The 15,858-nt window shown below is 39.8% G+C and overlaps 1 protein-coding gene across 2 annotated transcripts in view; it reads left to right on the top strand.

Moving 5' to 3' along the window:
* The window catches only part of CXADR (CXADR Ig-like cell adhesion molecule), a 55,861-nt gene that overhangs the window by 12,997 nt on the left and 27,006 nt on the right, over positions 1-15,858 (top strand). For both annotated transcript variants that reach the window (XM_035027992.1, XM_035027910.1), the window contains exons 2-3: positions 9,038-9,204; positions 13,605-13,809. In XM_035027992.1, coding sequence (XP_034883883.1) covers positions 9,038-9,204; positions 13,605-13,809 — 372 coding nt within the window. The remainder of the gene's footprint in view (positions 1-9,037; positions 9,205-13,604; positions 13,810-15,858) is intronic.

Below are 15,858 nucleotides of genomic sequence, written 5' to 3'. Positions count from 1 at the left end.
TTGGCAGCCAGGCTGCCTAGGTTTGTATCTTGCTCCCCTTAGTAGCTTAGATACCTCTCAGTATCTCTATTTCTTCACTGTAAAATGGGGTAATGGTCATACCTCCTTCAGAGTTATGAGAATTTAGAGTTAATATATGTACACTTTTGAAATGACACATAATAAGCACCCAGTCACTGTTAGTTACTGTTTGTTGTTAAGATAATGATTTCCCTCCCCATTTCCATTTCAGTTTATTTCCTGGACACCTGCTTGTTTATTTCTCGATGGGGGCGGGGAGCTGGAAATTTGCATTTTATTTATTTTTTTTTAAAGATTTTATTTATTTGACAGAGCGAGAGAGCACAAGCAGAGGTATGAGTAGAGGGAGAGGCAGAAGCAGGCTCCCTGCCAAGCAGGGAGCCCGATGCGGGGCTCCATCCCAGGACCCCGGGATCATGACCTGAGCCGAAGGCAGATGCTTAACAGCTGAGCTACCCAGGCGCCCCCTGGAAATTTGTATTTTAAAAACTGCATAGAAAAGCATGTAAGTCCACTTAATGTCATTTCTCATTCTTATTAACTTATCTAACTAAGTATTATTTTCTTAGCTCTGAGTACATATTAACATAATGTACTGGGTAGCCCACATGGGAATTAAACAAGCAAAACCCCTAGACAGCAAAGAGCATAATTTCTACCTTCCTCTAAGTGTTTTTCTTCTCTCCCCCAGCAATATTGAAAGGCCTAGTTGGAGTAGTTAACTATAATAGTAACATATTTAAAATGTTTTTTTCTTTTTCCTTTCTAGAAAGACTCACTATTTAGGTGGCTTTTATAAATTGCTAATACCAGAGCAACTTCCTAGTGAAAAGGAAAGTTGCCACAGATTAGAGGGAGGGTCAAGGAAATGATCTAAATAGCATGGCAGTTGCATTTTTTTTTTTTTAAGATTTTATTCATTTATTTGACGGAGAGCGACAGCAGGAACACAAGCAGGGGAAGGGGAAGTGGGAGAAGGAGAAGCAGGCTTCCCGCTGAGCAGGGAGCCCGATGAGGGGCTCGATCCCAGGACCCTGGGATCATGACCTGAGCGGAAGGCAGACGCTTAAGGACTGAGCCACCCAGGCGCCCCGGTAGTTGCATTTTTAAAAGAATTTCTATTTTATTTTTATTTTTTTAAGTAAACTCTGCCCCCAATATGAGGCTCAAATTCATACTCTGAGATCAAGAGTCACATGCTCTACTGACTGAGCCAGCCAGGTGCTCCGGGAATTGCATTTTTGCAGATATTGGAATATCCTAGTGACTTGATTGCTAACACAGGCATCTGTAGTATTTGTTATTAGATACACACAACAGAATTAAACTTGTCCTGATGAACATGTCCCTTAAACATATCAGTTCCTGATTTACCCAGTTTATTTCTTAACATTAAAATAGTAACTCTTAAGACGTTCTTTGACATTTTTCAAGAAATTAATATTGAGTAAATTATAACCATCGATGTTAAGGTCATCATAATGTAGCCCTTCCCAAGAAATCAAAGAAATACGCAAGACTTTTGGAATGTAAATTTAAATTCTTTTTTTTCTAGTCTTTTTTCCCCTTTTTTGTTAATATCTTTGGAATGACTCCAGATATTTTGAGAAACCATGCATCAGTATGTAGTATTTTTTATTTTTGCTTCGTTTCCTAAGGATAGTTGAAAAATAGGACAAGTAACTTCTCTTCAGCTACAGTTGTGATTTTAGAATATTTACAAATAGAAGGGTTTTTTTAAGTTTTTCTTAATGTCCAGTTTCTCTCATGTTAATGGAACTATAAAGTTGTATACTGTTAATTTCTTATCAGATTTGCTAATATTTCTTGTAATATGAGTATTATAAACTAATAAGCATCAGCACATGACCAGGTTTGTTCAGCTTTTTCTGAGCTGTATCTCCTTTCTAGGGATCGTTGTTTTATTCCTTTGCTTTCCTGGATTCATGGTCTCCCATAGCCCTCCTTCTTACGCTTTTCCCCCAAGGACTGATGGTTTTGTGTCCCATTAATCACCTCCTCTTTCCTTTCTTTTTTTTTTTTTTTAAAGATTTTATTTATTTATTTGTCAGAGATCAAACAAGAGAGCACAGGCAGGGGGGGAGTGGCAGGCAGAGAGATAAGCAGGCTCCCCGCAGAGCAGGGAGCCCGATGAGGGACTCAAACCCAGGACATCAGGACCTGAGCCAAAGGCAGACGCTTAACTGACTGAGCCACCCAGGCGTCCCCACCTCCTCTTTCAAACAGTAAACAGTTCCTTGACCTTCCCTCTACTCTGAGCTCCTGTTCTCTACTTAAAGTTCAGCAGTTTTGGCCAACACCAGGTCGGAGGGGTTATTTTTGTTTTATTTTTTATTTTTTTATAGATTTTATGAATTCATTTTTTAAGATTTTATTTATTTATATGACAGAGAGAGATACAGTGAGAGAGGGAACACAAGCATGGGGAGTGGGAAAGGGAGAAGCAGGCTTCCCGCTGAGCAGGGAGCCCGATGCGGGGCTCGATCCCAGGACTCTGGGGATCATGACCTGAGCCGAAGGCAGACGCTCAACGACTGAGCCACCCAGGCGCCCCTTGAATTTCTTATTTTGGAGAGAGAGTGGAAGAGAGTGTGAGCAGGGGGAGGGGCAGAGGGGGAGGGAGAAAAATCTACAGCAGACTCCCCACTGAGCCCAGAGCCTGCCACAGAGCTCTATCTTAGGACCTGAGCCGAAATTTGGAGTCGGACAATTAACCAACTGAGCCACCCAGGCGCCCCTCCGGGGATTTATTAAATGAGGCTTGGGACATACCCTTCAGAGATGAAGCCCTGAGACACTGTCAACTGAGTGACAGTGTATGGGCTTCGGATGGGGCCCCATAAACAATTCCCAACAATAGAGGAACACATTGTGTAATACAGAGGAGGCAATTGAACATGGCCTGTGAAGAACGGGGCAAACTTCAGAAAGGAGGTGACAGGTAAGAGGTACTTTGATAAGTGGCTAGAGATGCTCTCAGTGGGAGAGGGTGGGCCAGGGGAGAAAGTGGGCAGCATGCGCAAACACAAGTGCTCCACAAATAGGACTTACTTTTTCTTCTCAGTGCTTCCTCTCGTTTCTTTGATTTCCTGTTTGATTGGCCCCAGATACTTTATCATAGTTCTGTCTTTAATAGAGAAAGGTCTTAACTGATTTTCACCTACTTTTTTTTTTTTTAAGATTTTATTTATTTATTTGACAGAGAGAGACACAGCGAGGGGGGGAACACAAGCAGGGGGAGTGGGAGAGGGAGAAGCAGGCCTCCCGCCAAGCAGGGAGCCCGACGCGGGGCTCGATCCCAGGACCCTGGGATCACGACCTGAGCCGAAGACAGACGCCTAATGACAGAGCCACCCAGGTGCCTGATTTTCACCTACTTTTAACTGCATTACAACTTGTTAATTTTTCTCCACTGTTTTGAAATGGACCATCTTTCATCTGTTTTCCTTTTCTTACATGAAGGTACTTGTGCCTGTGAGTTGTGTTGTTTCTTTTCTTTCTCTCCTTCCTTCGCCCTTTTTTAACTGAGTCTTTGACTTCAAAATCAGATGTGAAATGTTCACTGGGGGTACAGAGTAGGACGACACACAGTAAAGTAGCAACTTCAGTAAAGCAGGAAAGTGCTTATGATGGAGGCCTTATCAGTTGCCCAAGGTGTACATAGAGGACATCTAATTCAATCCATGTTTGGGCACAAGGAATGCCTCCTAGAAGATGTGCCTGGACTCAGACGTGATCTTTAAAATCCCCGTGCACATACCATCACTGGTCAGACTTAACATTTAGTATCTTGTTGATAGAGGTAAAAACATGAAAAATATGTTGGAAGCTATTCTGTTTTGTTTCCCAAGTGATAGAACAATAAAAAAACCTTCCTTTTTCCAGCAAATTTATTAAAAGCTAGCTTCTGGTTTTCTGACCTAATACAGTTAAATTTGTGTTTTTTTCCTTCATAGCTTTGGTGTTCTTTAATTTTAAGACTTACTCAAAACATAATTGAAAATTGTCACGTTTACTTCTTTCTCTTTTTAAATCAGCCATAAAGTTTTGTGAGCACTTTCCATTTTCCAATGATTTTAAGATTGCAAGAAGAAAAAGATAACTGAAGACCATCCAGGTCAATGGGTAACTTAAACTTGAAGAAGTCTGTTAGAGAAATCAAAGCAGGTCCTTGGTTCAAAATGCTGCCTTCCTGCTAGAGGACTAGAGTCTTCCATTATCTTCGTTTCTCCTCCATTCTTAGGGCAGAAATAGATCTTCTAAAGTTTGGTAGGCGATGACAACATCAGGGCTAAAAAATACTTTGATGAGCTGGTGTCATTTTGATGCTCCAGTAGAAGTCACACTGGGCAGAAGAGAAGCTCTGAAGGAAGATCCAAGTGTTTGAAATTTGGAGATTAAAAAAAAGCAAGCAGAAAACTGGGAGATGTTATTTCAGTCACTGCCAAAATGGGATGTGATTCAGTTTGTTTACTTATATAATCCAGTGCTGAGTACTTATTAACTGGATTCTGCAAATACTTGCAGTTCATAATGTTCTACATATTTCACCACACTGAATATCAGTTTAAATAAAATTATAAGATTTGTTATTTGATTTAGTTTTCAGGCCGTGTTTGAACCCGCAAGTAGTTTGCAGTTTAAATTATCACTTAATTTGCTGCATAAATAGAATTGGGCAGCACCTGTTCGAAAGAGTCTTCAGAGACGCTGCATGGGACCTAGTGTCAGCCTTTTGTCTCCTACAATTTGTGACTGTTGCATACTTCAGCACTTGAAAAACTATGCCTCTGTGCAGAGAGCCCCTTCAGTGTTGCTAGGAGACCCAGTAACTGTTTTGTACAATCTTGAGATTTTAATTCATTTCTAGTGCAACACATTGAAGAGCAGTTGAATGTTTTAAACATTTTTTTTTTAGAAAGAAATGCTGAAAGCCATTTAAAAATCTGTTTAATATTTTTTTTAGCAGCACACACATTAAGAAAATACCAGTATAAAGCAGAAATGGGCAATCACCTTAAAATCTCAGTTCTCAAAAAATAACTGCTCTTAACAGTTTAGGATATATCTTTGCGGTCATTTTTATACATATGTAACTGTTTCCTAAGGTAGTGTTTTAAGATAAAAGTAATTTTTATGTGTCAAACAAGAAAGAGTGAAAGATAACTATCATGAAAACTGAGTTGCATTTTATTCTAATGACTGCAATAGAAGTACAGACAGCATGGTTAGGATTTGAATATGTTTGGTGTCATTTGACTTTTTTGATTTTTATAAAATAAAAACTCAAAAAGCACAGAGGGACCAGAAAGTTTTAACTTTTTTTTTTTTTAAACAAAAGTTCATTTTCTTTTATATTCTGGCTTTGATATTTTGGGGCTATGTCTTGATTCATTTTGGAATGGAATTTTCATTCTGGAGTGTACTCAGATTGTTCTTTTTTTTTTTTTTTTTTAAGATTTTATTTATTTATTCATGAGAGACAGAGAGAGAGAGGCAGAGGGAGAAGCAGGCTCCCAAGGAGCAGAGAGCCCGATGCGGGACTCGATCCCAGGACTCTGGAATCATGACCTGAGCCGAAGGCAGACGCTTAACCATCTGAGCCACCCAGGCGCCCCAGATTGTTCTTACCTTAATACATAAAGTATCAATACTCAGATAAATGGAGGTAACAAATTGTAGTAGCTATAGAAAGGAGATCCTCAAATAGCAGGAACAACTTCTGGTAGATTAATACTCTTTTTCAACCTTTATAAAACTGATCAGATTTATGATCTAGTCACCCAGTTCTTTTCTGCTAATGTGCAAGGAACTACAACAAGAGATAGAGGCATCCACAAAAATGTTTAAACCCTTTTGGGGCTAATGATTTAAATCAGGACATGGAATTTTAAAATTTACTTAAAGATGCAAGGTATGGGAAGAAGACAAGCTCATCAACATCTAGAACACATGACAAAACCTTGGAGGCTACCTAAGTCAACTTCACAATAAAGCTTATAAAGGGAAAAACCCCAAGATAGTATAAATACTAAGTAAGTGCCAAAAGGGTAATCAGATAGCAGAAAGTAAAGTACTGTGAACATTTGTAGAAAGACAGAAAGATAAATCACTGTAGGCTAGAGAGAGAAGAGTGCCTGAGTGAATGAGGTAGGAATTGGAACTGAGTTTATTAGAAATGGTAGAAAGTATTTATTGAGAGGATTGAATATTAATTCAGGAGAAACACTTGAGATTATACACATAAATACCAAATCATAATTTTAAATAAAAATGTGGACATGAAATGGAGATTGGAATAGTAATGGACCTTTTTTAGGATATTAAACAGTCCATTTGGACTGAATCACTGGGTTTGGATGGTATATCATCAGTTTTTGCTGTGTAACAAACCAACCCAAACTCTAGAGGCTTAAAACAAAAAATTATGTGTTGCTTTGTGATCCTGTGGATTGCCAGTTTAGGCCAGGCTGAGATGGGAAGTTCTGGTCACCCATGGGGCTGCAGGCAGCTGGTCTGGAACGGGGGCTTGAAATTCTAAGGTGGCCGCATATGGAGCACTTGCAGCTGTTGAACACCTTTGTTCTCTCCTGTGTGGCTTGGTCACTCGGTGGCAGGGGTCTGAGAGGGCGAGGGTGGGGGCAGCAGGGTCTCTTGAGGTCTCACCTTGGAACTCACAGCTGCGCTCAGACTATTCTGTTGGTCAGTTAGGCCAGCCTCTGATTTAAGGGAGCAGATAGTCTTGTGTCCAGTTTGGATCTGCTATTTGAGGAGTGCCCTTAAATGTGATTAAAAGCTTACAATGGTGCTTGAATATAAATGGTTCGAATGTAACATCTTTCATTCTCAATCTGTTGGCTTCAGCTTTATTAACATTTTATTACAATTGACAGTTGATATGTATTAAGCTTCTTTGGGGATAATGGAAAGGATCGTGGGATGGCTGATAATTTAATTCTTCATTTTGGTTTGGTCTGTTGGGGTTTATTATTTGAAAAAAACATCAAAATCATCATTATAGAGAATTAGGACTTGGATTTACTTACTCTTAATTTTGCTGTAAGATAGTATTTTGGTGGCAGCAGGGGAAGGGAAGGGGAGAGAGGCAGGCCCTATGTACCATAGTCTTCGTCCTTAGGACCTCTTCCAGGTCACCATCCAGCCCTGCAAGTCAGTGTTGGGTGATGGGGAGGACCAAGTGAATGGCCATTTGAGACTTTGGTTCTGCATACAGAAAATGTTGGGTTATCTCAAGGAAAACAGATGTGACAAACTAGTGCTATGCAAACTTTCATAGTGTAAATAGTTTAAAAAATAAGTTTTGTGTGGTAGTTTATTTACATACTAAATTTACATTTTATATCTAATTGTTGACTTTTTCAAACTTTGATCTTATAAGACATATGTAGTGAACAAACCTATTTTTTTTATATGTGAATTGGTATGAACAAAATAGTTTTTCTCTTGAAAAACAAAATGTGAATGGATTAAACTCAGTATTTTTTCTCTGATATGTATCAAACTACCATTTTGCTTGTAGTTTACTTTTACCTTTTTTTGCATGTGAATGATACTAGTTTGGTTATAGTAAACCATTAGGAGCAAAGAGGAGACTTACTGTTTAGTTCTTTTTTTTTTTTTTTTAAAGATTTTATATATTTATTTATTCATGAGAGACAGAGAGAGACGCAGAGGGAGAAGCAGGCTCCCAAGGAGCAGGGAGCCCGATGCAGGACTCGATCCCAGGACTCTGGGATCATGACCTGAGCCGAAGGCAGACGCTTAACCGTCTGAGCCACCCAGGCGCCCCTGTTTAGTTCTCATAAAGATACAGTGGGTTTAAACCATCTCTTTTTAACAGACTTAATCAGAAGAGTCTTGGAATTTTTGTTTGGGCCTCAGGACATCTTATTTCTGTTTTATATATTTTTCAGATATTGCCATTCAGCATTAATTCTCTGTGATCTAAGTGGAAATTTTATAGAATACAAATTCCAGAATAAGTTATGGAATGTTAAGATGTCTTTTTAACAGTAATATGATGGACTTTTTCCGAAAAGAAATGGAAAGGAATGAACAGTAAGAGAAGTCTTAGATAATATTAAGGTCAACTATTTGATAAATTCAAAAATACATAAATTCACAGCATTTCTTCTCTTTGAGTTGTTATCAGATTTATTGCTTAGAAATATTTTTAAGGGATGCCTGGGTGGCTCAGTTGATTAAGTGTCTGACTCTTGATTTCGTCTCAGGTCATGATCTCAGATGGTCCTGAGATTGAGATTGAGCCCCACATCAGGCAACTGGGCATGGAGCCTGCGTAAGATTCTCTCTCTCCCTCTCCCCCTCCCCACCGCTTGCTCGCTCTCAAAAAAAAAGTATTTTTAAGCATTCAGTAAAAATTATAGAATCTGATTTAATAAATAAATATTTATTTAACATAAGCTCTATGCCCAATGTGGGACTTGAACTCATGACTCCTAGATTAAGAGCACATGCTCTACTGACTGAGCCAGCCAGACACCTCTAATTTAATAAAAATTTAGAATTAAAGAAGCCTTGGTAGAAAACCTGTCAAAATTCATCAGCATGTGTCCCAGCAGCAAGAGTTACCAGTGTTGTCTATGGCACTGTGGCAAGTAGGAATAAATGTAGCCCTGAGTTAGTATGATATAACTGACCTTTTAGAGACTAGCTAAATTCACTTTGAAAGATCTGCTTGGACATAGAATACCCTCTACTAATAGAAACTTGTATCTCATATGATGTTGGGAGATTCGCAATGCTCTTAAAGGAAATTGTATCAGATAAGATGGTACTAATATTGGCATTCCATTTCTACAAAGGCACAAACTGAAAACTGGGGACCACTGAGTTTGAACTTCATCGCTCTGGTCACAAATCGCATCCTGTTCTCCTGAACAGCTGGGGTGCGCTAAGCGTGCTGCCAGTCTAACAGCAGATGCTTAGTCCATGTGCATGTTTCTTTCTCCAGATTTCACCAGAAGTTTGAGTATCACTACTCCTGATCAGATGATTGAAAAGGCCAAAGGGGAAACTGCTTATTTGCCATGCAAATTTACCCTTAGTCCAGAAGACCAGGGACCACTGGACATCGAGTGGCTGCTATCACCAGCTGATAATCAGAAAGTGGATCAAGTGGTAAGTTTGCTGAGTGCTTGCTCACTTAGTAGATGTCTGTGGAACTTCTTAGGTGTCCATCACTATGCTGATCACACAGGCAGGGGTGGGGATGGGGGAGCTATGTAAAAAGCCCCAGACTTCTTTGGCTTGTGGTCTGGGTGAGGAAGACGGTCACTGGATGGAAAGTGAGGACACATGTGTAATGGAATGAAATGGGTAAGTGGCCTGAGATTTCTTAGTGAAGGCTTTAAGGAAGAAGAGGAACTTAGGAATGTTCTGAAAACCTGGAGTTGGAAATGTGCGTGAGGGGTGGGAGGGGTATATGGAGCAGGCATGATAGATAGCACGGTAGGAACATGCATAACGTGTTAGGGGACAGCAAGTAAACTAGACTTTGTGAAGAATTAGAAAGAATTCAGCTTTTTTGTTTTTTGTTTTATTTCTTAAATTTTTTTTTTTTTGAGAATTCAGTTTTTAATACAAGGATTCTGTTACCACTATAAGGGTCATCGAATGTAACAGTGTAATGCAAGTACATATTACAACAGTCTGTTTTCCATATCCTTCAAGTTAAATATCCTGAATAATGATTTCTTAAAAAGCAAAACAAAATCTTCATAGCAAAACAGTTTATAAAATATTTAATCTAAAAAATGAAATAGCAAAATACTGTTATAGAAATTTTTCTAATTATAAAGTATTAAGAGCCCAGTGTTGAAAGCCTGGAAAGCCAAAAGTGGCACAAAGGAGGAAAATTGCCTGCTAATCTCTCCAAATACATGTATCACACTTTATTTATTAGTACTAAAATATTTCACTTAACGTAGAATATTTCATATTAGCTTTATCTGACACGTTTAGTTCTAAAAAATAACACATTATATTAGATCAGGGAGAGAAAAATAAGTCCAAATATTTACAGGAATATAGTAGTAATACACACATTTGGAAGAGAAAATTTATTTTTATTTATGGTCCATAGAAAAGAAGAGATTATTAAGCCATTTAATGACTGAAACAGTGCAGTTAGGTAATTACTGTTTTTGCAAATTCAGACAGTTTACCCCTGATGTATTTGTGAAGGAAAAAATTAATGTCTTCCCAGGTTGTGAATGACCAGCGCCACCTCCTCCAAATACTTAACTTCTGTCCCGATTCTGCTACCGGAAGGAAATTCCTTCTGTCTTCTCTAAGCAAGATAGAGCCCGACCCACTCTGTCTGCTCAGCCCAGATACCCTGTGCCTCCCTGCTTGCTTTCCTTGGCAGCGCCAGCACCTTGAACATAGGCTACTATTCTCCCTGAGGTTCTGCATATCCCTCCCCTGGTAGTGCCAGGGCCGCAGAGCCCGTGACCACTTCCGTGGTTCAGATGAATGAACGGAGAGCATGGGTCTTAAATGCTTCTGGCTTAGGACTCCTGAGTGAAGCCCTCTGAAAAGGTACGTCTAGAGACCAAGAAGCACAGTATGCCCTGTAGCCTGGCGTGCCCGTTCGTGGCAGGAGGACCCAGAGTCTTCTGTGCTGAGTGGGAGGCAGAGCTTTATTGCCTACGGGACTTCGGAGACAAGTATCAAACTAGGAACTGGGTTTTAGTGTCCATTTCTGGGTTAAAACCTAGCCTTCAACCTAAAATACGGTAAAATCAAACCGAAAAGAAAGGTAAAAGGGATACGGAAAGATGATGCAGAAGAGGATGCTTATATAGAATTTCAGCTATGTTATCTGTTAGCTGAGCCATTATTTTAATTTAAACTAGGAGTAACTGTAGCAGGGGACCAGGCTGGAGAAGTTAGCCATCCTTGTTCCCTGTGTGATCTCTTTAGTCAGCAGTTATCATGTACTATGCACTTACTATGTGCTGGGCAGTGTTTTATAGATTTTAATTATGCATAGTTATTTAAGCCTTAGAACACCCTAAAATGAGAATTTTTATGCACGTGAAGAAGAGGAAATGGAGGCCCAGTGTCACACAGCTGGCAACAGATGCAGTTGGGGCTTGGACTCAGGTCTCTCTCGCTCTCCTGCCACACTTTGTGATCCCTTGCACCATCCCATACTGCCTCCCGCATTTCATAAGCCTCTATCTTCCTGTAAAATAGGAAAAAGACAGGGTTGTAATGAGAATTCACTGAAATACTGTATCCATAAGGATTTTAGCAGCTTAAAAGTCCTGTAGAAATTAATGAAGTCAGTACCAAGTCAATAAGCATACCAAGTCAACTGGATCTGGTTTACATCTTAGCTGTGGGACTTTGCAAATGTTCATCTGTGAGAGCCACTGCTCTCCTCAGCTTTGAGGGTAACTGGACGGCGCCACTGTCTTTGTAGGGTTGTGAAGAGGAGTCAGAATTTTCTGGTAAATGTTAGTTCTCCCCCGTGTGACCACCATTTGTAGTATTGTTTTCCTGGGAAAATACTAAGAGAGTTTACAAAATAACTAACAGTGAGGACACATGTCAGACTCTCCTTAAAAAACTGCTAAGTTATAGCAAAATGAGGGATTGAGTACTGTAGATTGAATAAGGGAGTCAGTAGTTAAATACAGAGGAAGCTAGGACAGCCTCATTTGAATGTCAGCTGTGGACCTTTCAACTGCTTTTTTTAATCTACTTAGCGAACTGGTATTGAGTGCAGACATTAAATATATAAATTTAAAAATCTAGTGGACAAGGAGTGGGGTAAGCATGGCAGGGGAGGTGATGATACTGAAAAGAACCCAAGTCCCTGTCATCAAGAAATTCCTGCCGAGGACACTGATTCTGATTATACTGCCCATAATTACATCTCAGATAAAAATTACTTGCAGGATACAGACTGTAGTCATGTGCTCTGATTATTACTTGAGTTTGGTGCCACTGCTCTTTGAACCTTGGGTCTCAGATGACCCGAATGTAGGATTTCATTAGCAAATGTGAAAAAATTATAAAGTATGTTAATTTGGATGATAGAGATGACCATTGTAATTCTCTTCCAAGCCAAGTTTAACACAATTTATTTTCCCTCTAAATCTAGCCTTTGGTTATCTCCATTAAAGCTTGTAACAGTGGCTCAGAAAACTCAGAGGAATTAGAAAGGGGTCTTTGCTTTTAGTCTCAGAAGACTAGTTGAAAGGTCCCGTTAACCCGGGCACATGTATTTCAAGAGGTTCATTTTATGACTTTATCTTTTAGAGTCTAGAACCCTCAAGTGCCTCTGACTTTGTATTAAGACAAAAAAATGTTGCCTTTTTTGTTGTTGTTAGATTCCACAGGTAAATTATCACCAGCCTTTTTTGTTGAATAGGGGTGGTGGTATTTACCTGAGTTGACACATGTGATTGACATGCTATAAGCTCTGAGACAGCTGAAAAACAGAATGTATAGGAATTCACACGTCTCTGTACTTGTCCAGTCTAACTAAACCACTCTCTGACGTAGGGCTATATTACTTATGTTGGGTCTTGGCTTTCCTATTTATTTATTAACATTTTCTTGTGAATTTGTTTTTATTGGGATATAAGGGATAGGTTGGGAAATGTCGTGTGGGTTATGCCCTACCAGGTCAATGCCCATTCTGATCTTCCTGGGATAACTTCTGGAGCCTTTTCTTTTTCCTGGAGCTCCTACTGTTGCTGCCAGCAGCCTCTTCGGGTCTGCTGGTGGGTGGCACCTGGTTTTCCATTTAAAATGAAAGTGTGTGACCATACCCAAGGATCCCAGTGCTCTCTCTCTCTCTCTTTTTAAGATTTTATTATTTTTTAAATTGAGTACCGTAGAGAGAGAGAGAGTGAGTGGGTTGAGGGGCAGAGCGGGAGAGAGAGAATCTCAAGCAGGTTTCACACTCAGTGCAGAGCCTGACTTGAGGCTCAGTCTCAGGACCCTGAGATCATGACCTGAGCTAAAATCAAGAGTCAAGACATTTAACTGACTTGAGCAACCCAGGTGCCCCAAGATTTTATTTTATTTTATTTTTTAAAAGATTTATTTATTTGAGAGAGAGCACAAGTGGGGGGTGGGGACAGAGGGAGAGGGAGAAGCAGGCTTCCTGCTGAGCAGAGAGCCTGACACAGGACTCGATCCCAGGACTCTGGGATTATGACCTGATCCAAAGGCAGACACTTAACTGAGCCACCCAGGTGCACCGCCCCCCTCCAAGATTTTATCTTTAAGTAATCTTTACACCCAACATGGGGTTCAAACTTACAACCCTGAGATCAAGAGTTATGCATATGCTCTACCTACTGAGCCAGTCAGGCACCCTGTGATGCCCTGTTCTCTGAATCTGTGATTTGAATAATTGTAGTTTTCCTGATAATACTGTGTTTTTATTCTTTTTTTGGATCCTACAGAGAGTACCGTGGTATATCCAGAGCTCCTTTAATGAGACAAGAGGGTTTGCCTATTTGTTTTTTCCCTGTCTTATTTTGGTTTTCTTTCAGATTATTTTATATTCTGGAGACAAAATTTATGATGACTACTATCAAGATCTGAAAGGACGGGTACATTTTACAAGTAGTGACCTCAAATCTGGTGATGCATCAATAAATGTAACAAATTTACGGTTGTCGGATATTGGGACATACCAGTGCAAAGTGAAAAAAGCTCCTGGTGTTGGAAATAAGAAGATTCAGCTGACAGTTCTTGGTAAATTGTTTGTATTAATGTTACTTGTTACAAAGTAATACAACACGGTTCTGTAATAGCAGCATTTGAAGTAATTCTAATGTCCTCATAAAACATAAAACTAGCATACTTTTTGGAATAAAAATATAAGAAGTGACTGACTTCTTTATGAAATTCATAAAAGAGTTTAAAGGCAAATGACAGAGTTTTGTGATAAAGAAGAGCCCTAAACAGGGCATTAGGAGATCCAGGTTTTTTTTTTTTTTTGGTATTATTCTCAGATTTGCCTTAAAAAGAAATAGAAACTCTTCATTTCTTGGGCCTCAGCCTACCTTTTTGAAACATAAAAAATTTAATTATCCTTAAATCTCTACCCTGTTCCATTGATTTCAGAAGTGTTTGTTATGGGCATTTTAAGCTTTTTTCAAACTACATAACTTTAATAAATGAGATTTCTATGATGAATAATTGGAGTATTTAGAACCGAGAAGATGGAATGAAGTAGAAGGAATATTAAAGGGATAAGGCCACTAGACATCAGATAATCATTTAACCTCCCTGAGCATCACTGTTTTTTATCCTTAGAATAAAGGGATTAGACAGATGATCACTGGGATGTCTTGTTGTCTCTCTGACAGTTAGGAAAGGGATCAGTAAACTGTCAAAGACTGCCATGTTTATTCTTCTAGATTCTGTGCTTGTCACAAGCACTCTTGACTCCTTCTGACTGAGAAACTGAAAGGTTATTGTTCATAAATATACATATAAAGTCTTAGCGCGGTAGACTTTACCCAGCAGTACAATGGCTGCCATGTAGAAAAACACAATTGTCTAGCTCTATTTTATGACAGGAAATTCCCCTGTTTTGTGACCTAAGGTGTCCTGTTTTGGGTTACACTTGGAGACCCACTTTGTGTAGGAAATTTGGATCGCTAGAACTGCCTAGCGTACCCCTGGAGATAACTAATCAGGGCAGTTCTGCCCACATCAACTCTACCTCATTACTTTTCTTTTAGAGAAACCCCGATTAGTTGGGGGGAGTGGAAAACTTTAGAGGTGCTGGATTCCAGACTCATTTAAAACATCACTCTTTTCTAAAGAATGAATATCAATATCAGAGCAGGTAGAGACTGGGAACAAAAATGTGGATTTTTGTGCACTCCAGTGGCAACTTCAGGTGCTGTCTTGGTTGATAAGACTGCCTTCCACTGGCCGCATTGTTGAGTGGGCACACAAGGGAGTCCTGGTAAAAGGCACTTCATCCTCAATGGCCCTAGTTCAAAATGTTTCCTATGGTATGAAAGCCAGTGAACCTAAACAGGGAACCAGGAGAGGGAATATGGTAACATTGGGAATTCTAGCTTTCTATGTCTACATTTAGTAAATGTGGAGTTACCTTTCTCTTTTGTAAATGTGAAAGCGGGTGTAACTTGTCTGAACTCCTACCCCAGGCCCAGGCATACCTGGGATTATAACTCTGATTGTGTATCTTCTTTGAACACATTCTCCAGGAAGCATTGAGTTAAGATAGAGATGGAATTTTAACTGGTCCATAATGTACCAGACTCTACCTGTTATCAGAATTATTTGTTGTGGACCCTGAGGTGGGCAGGTACACTGGGAAGAATGCAGTTGGCAGACATTTCCAGAAACAGTGTGAACAAGCACAGTGTTTGTGGGCGTGTGTATGTTCCCATGGGACCAGGTTCTGGATTGCATTTGCAGGTCCTGACTGAAGGGACCCCTATAGCACAAGGCAGCTCATATTCTAGAAGAAACCCGAGTCAGTAATAATGGTTGGCATGTCATGTGGCTAAGCATGCTCATGACAGCAGCCAGGACTGCCACTCAGGAGAAATGACCCGTTTTCATTAAACCTCACCACCCAGCATCTCATACGTCAGGATGGGTAAGTGAGAAGCGCTTACACAGTAACTCCTTTTGTCACGTCTGTAGGGGATCACCATGGCCTAGCGAGCTGTGAATCCAAAGCAGGGAGGGAGGAGGGGTTAAGTGGAGGGTAAGAGGAGAAAAGTAAATGATTGCTGAGGGGAGTGGGGATGACTAATA

Source organism: Mirounga leonina, unplaced genomic scaffold, assembly GCF_011800145.1.
Source record: "Mirounga leonina isolate KUSES-001 unplaced genomic scaffold, KU_Mleo_1.0 Mir_101479, whole genome shotgun sequence".
NCBI lineage: Eukaryota > Metazoa > Chordata > Mammalia > Carnivora > Phocidae > Mirounga > Mirounga leonina.
Note: the sequence above shows the minus strand (reverse complement) of the source record. Positions and strands in the feature narration are given on the sequence as shown.